The 6,458-nt window shown below is 46.8% G+C and overlaps 1 protein-coding gene across 1 annotated transcript in view; it reads right to left on the minus strand.

Moving 5' to 3' along the window:
- Positions 1-6,458, minus strand: part of RNF213 (ring finger protein 213) — a 54,800-nt gene that overhangs the window by 32,889 nt on the left and 15,453 nt on the right. Inside the window, exons 17-24 of the mRNA XM_009324579.1 lie at positions 5,932-6,105; positions 5,478-5,636; positions 4,593-5,185; positions 4,124-4,289; positions 3,288-3,505; positions 2,584-2,724; positions 2,214-2,375; positions 617-1,757 (exon numbers count right to left, since the gene is read on the minus strand). Of these exons, the coding sequence (XP_009322854.1) occupies positions 617-1,757; positions 2,214-2,375; positions 2,584-2,724; positions 3,288-3,505; positions 4,124-4,289; positions 4,593-5,185; positions 5,478-5,636; positions 5,932-6,105 (2,754 nt within the window). The remainder of the gene's footprint in view (positions 1-616; positions 1,758-2,213; positions 2,376-2,583; positions 2,725-3,287; positions 3,506-4,123; positions 4,290-4,592; positions 5,186-5,477; positions 5,637-5,931; positions 6,106-6,458) is intronic.

The following is a 6,458-nucleotide window of genomic DNA, read 5'->3' on the forward strand; positions in this document are numbered from 1 at the left end:
CAGTATTTTTTCAGTGATTTGCAGCTCAGGAACTCTGATGTCAGAGATAGCATCTTTGTGTTCAGTACCCTTGATGGATGTTTCTCTCATGACTATATCTAATCACTTTTTAAGCCTGTGTAAAGCTTTGGGTTCCACAATTTAACTAAGCACTGTTTGAAGAACCACCTTCTGTTTGCTCTTCAGCCTGCCAAGTACTTTTACTTAATGCCCTCTAGCTTTTTGCATTAAGAGACAGCCCACAATCATTCACCTATGCAAGAAAAACAGGCAGGCTTTACAACCCTTGTCCAATCTCACATATATTTTCCTGCAGGCATATTTGAACCTCAGGAGGTCAGATTCATCTTATCCAGCATTAGCTATCTGGTTTATGTTAATAATGTAAGTCAGTAGAAAGAGACAGGTGTCAGATTAGCAAGATGAATCACCTGTAGAGATGCCTGTCTCAGGACAAGATGAGCTGTCCTTACAAGTTTTCACCTCACTCCATAGACTACAGTCTGAATCATTCTTTTTGACTAGGTGCTTATGACTTGGGCAGAAAACCTGGCAAGGTGAACCCCACTCCGGGTTTTAACACTCAGCAGACCCCACTTTGCATGTGACATCTTACCCACGCCAGCTCTTTTGGAGGACACAATCCCGACACACATATTGTCCTTGAACACAGAAGCAGCTGAGCTTGAAGGCTGAGCCACGCTGTAGTGGTGCTGAAGGTATCCCTGAATTTCAGCTAGTGGCCTCTGGGGTATCATGTGCACTTTGTACTGGCTGAAGACAGAAGGGATATAGCTGTGCTCCCTCTCGCAGTTGCACAGAATGACAAGGCGATAGGTGCTGTTGTAGTGCTGCAGATGCTGGAATAGCTCCTCTGCTCTGCAGCTGACATCGTAACTCAGCTCATCTGCATACAGCATGGTGTAAATTTTCTCTCCTCCTCTGCAGGGAATGAGGCACCTCCTGAGGAAAAGCTCTACTTGCTCAGCAGTGGTCTGAGGAGTGCACAGGAGAACTTCGTCAAAAGTGGGAAGGGGCTGGTTGGGGCTGTTCATGTAAATAGCCAGAGCAGATATGAGCACCTCAGGGCGAGGGCATATGATGAGGTTGGGCTGACCAACATACAGAAGATCCCGTGGAAAGTCTCGCGTGACATGCTCTCTCCCACAGCTGGCCAGATTCTTCAGCCACCCACCAAGCGTATCAATATCCAGGCAGTTCGGAAGGAAGGAGCCCATGTTGTGCATGTAGCAGTCCCAGATGCACTCCAGCCGTGCAGTCAGGTCCTTCTCCCCACCCAGCATCACTCGGAAGTCAGAAATATCCTTCCTTGAGCTGGGAGGCACCTCACTCCTGGAGGCTCTAAGGACATCCTGCTTGGTGCAGTTCTGTTTTAGGAACGAAAGCATCATCAGGGCACCCTGGCTGGGCATCCCCTGCCCCAGTTCTGTGCACAAATAGACCAGCTGCTCAGCAGTGTAGTAGTTCAGGTAGAAATGCTGGAATCGTTTTTCATACATGAAGCTTTTCCAACTCTCCAGAAAACTCTCCATCGTTTTGCAGAGACCTGGGAGCACAGCTGCCATATCTCCTCGCCCTTCTAGCACTGGGATCAGTCCCAAAGAGAAGTCTATACGAACACATGATTCTCTTTTGGGTGAACAATACACATGAGCAAGCCAGGAGCGGAAGAGCATGTTCCCAGCTGAATAAAGGTCTATAAAGGCCTGTGCAAGTCTTTGGACATTGAAAAAGATCTGTGTGAGGATAGAGGAGAGAGAAAAAAAAACTGAGCTGATTTACCAAGACAAGACCCAGTCATGAAACCACAGGAAAGACTTTCAATCAAAATAAAGGCTTTGGTCCCAAGTCAGGTGTGTCAGGCCTTGTACAGTAACAAAAGACTCTGTGGCTTTTTAACAGCAGTATCCCCAGGAAGCCAGTAAGGAATCCCCAGCTTACTATAAAAGCACAGCAACCCTCCCGGCCAGGAGCCATCCCCAGTGGAGCCAGAGGATGAGGGTGCCAGTCCACTGTCCAGTCTCCAGCTTAGTTCCACCTTAACAGGGAACCAAAGAGGTAGGAACATCTATCTGCCTGCTACTGTTCATGCCCAGCAACTCAGCTGTAAACCACAGTCTTAAAAGCTGATATTCAAGGCAAAATCCAACCCCAGCCTCAATATCAGTAACCCACTGGGTTTGAAATCTGACCTCAGAGAACTTCTCCACCTCCAAGCCTTGCTCTCCTTTTGCCGACATGAGCATGAGTTTGTTCTGCAGTTCACGGAGCTCTGCCAGAGAGTATTTCCATGATGCTTCATCGTCCCCAGAGCTCCCTGGGAGGGTGAAGCGCAGGACATTTTCCAAAGAAACCTGTCAGACAACAAATCATTAGCACTGATGTACGCTGAGGTTCCCATCCTGAGGCAGTGCTATGCCGAGCAAGGGGAGCACTTAGGAAGCAGCAGTCCCCAAAAAGGAACTGTGCAAAGTGGGAGAAAAGCTACAGCACATTTCTGACCATCACCGACACGACAGCAGTGTTATCTGCAGGAGGGGAGGGAAAGCCAAGCAACCTCACCTTTTGGCCATCAGCTGGTGCTCTGAGAACATATATTCCTCTGCTGTTGATGGCAGCTGCCAGCGACAGCGACGACAGCTCCACAGACCCATGGCTCTCTTTCACTGTTTTCAACCACTCTAAGTGTTGAGCTGAAGCACGCTGTGGGAAGAGAAGACATAGCACTGCCCTAATTGCTCTGACCTGGCACTTCTTCCCAGGATTACATGTGTCCAGGACAAACAGCTTGGGCTGGCAGAAGAGTTTCAGGATGAGGAAGGAAGAAAGGAATGACTACTGGCCACAGCCTGATCTTTCTGCACAGCTGTTCTTTACCAACACCATGGGAGGCTGAACAAACAGAGCCCACAGTGCTTCAGTGCCTCTTGCTGTAGAAACATGCCCTGCTGCAAAGAATAAGACAGAGTTCCCAGCCAGCTGCCTTCCCTCTTCTGCATCATCATTCAAACTCTTGCAAGAGCAAAGCTACACCATGTCACACTTGAAAGCCTCAGCAGTGCTCTGGAGAAATCCATGCTATGCCAGTTACAGTTGCTGCAGTGAATTTCTGCCACAAAAACGTAAGACATTTTTCTTCCAATAACAAGAGCTGCTGTGATGTCCCCACACAAGTGCAATTTGCCCTGTGCAGTCAATCTTCCAGCCACTCCTGGAAGGCAGAAACACAAGAGGATGCAGGGAGGACCTGCTCCAGCAGAACTCACCAGCTTCTCGGGAAGATTCTCATCGCTGTCCAGGGCTCGCCATAGCTTCCTCAAGCAGCACATGAAGTCCTCAAACCCTGACTCTTGCCTAAGCTCATAGAGCAGGGAAGAGTAGCCATGCACAGCGTCATGGAAACACGCCACACGGTCCACATCCATGTCATTCTCCCCAGCAGAGATGGAGGCCAAGTCTACAAATACCTTCAGCTCATTTATATCTTAAAAGAGATAAACACATGAATGAACAACAAATGAGGCAGCTTTAATGCAATTCCACAGCACCACCTTTTACAGAAAATGCAGAAAGAATGCCTTTGAACAGCATCTCCCGTGCAACTTGCCTCCACCCATCCTGCCAGCAACTTTACTCGGTGATTCATCCACATTACTGACATCCTTGGCCCTGGATTTTCTCTGCATTGCCACAAACAGTAGATTCACAGCCAGGATGGAAGCAACGCAAAGGCTGTGTGTCTCTGCGCATGTAAGACAACCGAGCTGGCAGACACACAACTCAGACTGCTGCCATCCTGTTAAACGGATGGCCTCTGTTCTCTTAAATAACCAGCCTGAACTGAATAGCAGCAGCTATTACAAACCTTCAGACCGAGCCCAACTATCAGGCAGGGTAGCTACTGTGGGCTGCACAAGACTACAGTGGCATGGGCATGTTTAAAGGGACTACTTCATACCACATTCCACACCGAAACCCATAAGAGATGCTTGTAACTGTCAATACCAGAAGCTGTGAAGGCATAAAGCAGACAGCAGATGGGTCAGGGACATGGCATCCCTTCTAGTACTATCTGCCTAATTCCTGGGAGAGCAGCACACACCTTTCAGTGCTTCTCTGACCCAGCAGACAAACTCCTTCTGCTGGGCCAGCTCCCTCAGGCACCCACGACGGTTCACTGTGATCCCCTGCAGCAGTCTCTTGGCCTGCATAAGCTCAGGGCTGATGGAGTCCAGCTTTTGTGTCTTGTATGATTCAAGCTTTTCTGTCTACAAAACAAGTGGCGCAAACAAACATTCAGTCTGGAAATGGGAAATACAACCCGTTCTCCAGCAGGGAAAGGAAAGCCCTCTGCAAAGCCACACCCCAAACAGAGGAATACCACCTTCTCTCTTTTAAGAAAGATTACACAAAAGCACTTTGTCTGAACACTTAATTTTTATCTCAAATAAGCATTCTGGGACAAGGAATGGCTCTTGACAGACTGGGATAGACTTGCAGGAAGGTTCAGATTTACCCAAGCTTTCTAGCCAACACCCTGACAGTACAGAGCTGAAGAAGTGGATACTTACTATGTCCAACAAGTGTTCCAGGACACTGAAGTCACCAGAGAGGTTTAAACTGTCTTTGACATTGGCAATGACCTTCGCAGCATCAAAAGTTAAATGCATTTCATGATAGTGCTGGATCTGCTGAACTCGCTGATCAACCCAATCTCTGACTTCTCCAGGTCTAAGCTTACATATGGTATTTAGTTCAGTTTTGATATCTTCAGGATGATTTGTGAATTCCTGAAAAATTGTATCAACTGCAGAAAGTGTGAGACTTCCAGATCTGAGATCATCATACAACCTTTCATAGCTCACAAAACAAGGGGAGATTAGACTGCTGACAGCATTATCAAGGTCCAATACAGGAACAATGTTGTCGTCGTCCTCCTCTTCTGAACTTTCATACTCCTCTCCTGCCTTCTCCACTGCTTCCTCCCAGAACTGCTGGAAGATCAGACTATCCTTAAAAGAGTGCATTTTCTGGACAAATTCTTTCAGCTTTGGGCTCAAGCTGTAGTAGGTCTGTATGGGTCTCTTTCCCATATCCACAACTGTATTTAGTCTTTTCGAGCAAAGATCTTCCGAGTGTTGACGTTCCACTTCACCTACATCCACTTTAAAACAGAGAGATAGGTGAGAGATAGATCAGATGGCCAGCCTGCGTTCAGCTTGCTTCATTTAATCCACCAAGTCACAAAATGCTATTGGGCATGTGGACCCCTACAAATATCATTTGATGCATAAGCACTCATTTGATCCCTCAAATGCTCTAGGTTTACTTCCCCCACCCCTCCCCTCATCCTTGCTGTGGTTTAGAATAAAACCTGTTTACAAAGCCTAGTCGTTTTCAAAGAAAATTATGTTTTCTGGAGCTGCCACTTTCAAAGTGCTCCCCCAAAACACTACCTTTCACAAACGCCTGCACCTTCCTACACATGCTCAGAAAGGTTCCTATTGCTTTTTTCTCTTTTCTGAGAAGCGTTACTTCTTCTTGCCTCCTCTGCAGCAATTCTTTCAGTTCTCTCTGGAGTAGCTCTTTGTCTTCACATAACAGCTGCTGGTGCTCTGAAAGAAAACTCATCTGTAGTCACAAAGACTTGTACTTCCCACCCCCTGCACCCATAACTCAGGTTTGGATTTGCAGAATCAGACACAAACACAACACACAGTGAAATGCAGGCAACACAAACTGGAGCTGGGAGCTCCACATAAAGGACAAAGACAAGGGCAGCGCTGCTAACTGCTGAAGTACCTAATTAGCATTACTAATCACTGAAGTAGCTTAACAGAGTAGGCTTCATCGATCACTACTACAATGAAGCCGTAAGCCAACAATGCCACCTTTGAATGGAGTTCTTACTTATCTCCGAGATACAGATGAACTGTTTCTCATGCTGGAAAATCTCTTCCAGATGTTTCACAAGGATACACCCGTTCTCGATGTCACTGGTGACACTCGTAAACACAGAGTTTGCTGTGGCCATTAGATACTTTGCTTCATCTGTAAGTTTGTCCAGGAGCTTTGCGTTTGTTCCTGTTCCAGAAACAAAGCATGTAAAACCTAGATCAGCCCTGCTTCACAAAAACTAGGCAGAATCAATAGCTATTCAGTGTCATGATACAGAGTCCTTCCATTTCCCATTTGAATCCCTACCCAAAAAGCCTGTCAAATCATCACACCACCCTCCAACCCCTCACGTTTTTCTGAACAGAAACGGCCAGGCTCTCAGGAGAGCAATTCAGAAACCTTCCCATGGAGAGCCCATACCCAAAACCTGTGGAGGAAACACAAGCCACTTTGATCCATTCACATGATAAACACTTTTGCATTTTTGTGTAGTAATAACTTATTAGAACTTCTCAGAGAAAGAAGTCACGTTCTACAAA

The sequence above is a fragment of the Pygoscelis adeliae genome, unplaced genomic scaffold (genome assembly GCF_000699105.1).
Source record: "Pygoscelis adeliae isolate BGI_AS28 unplaced genomic scaffold, ASM69910v1 Scaffold445, whole genome shotgun sequence".
Lineage (NCBI taxonomy): Eukaryota > Metazoa > Chordata > Aves > Sphenisciformes > Spheniscidae > Pygoscelis > Pygoscelis adeliae.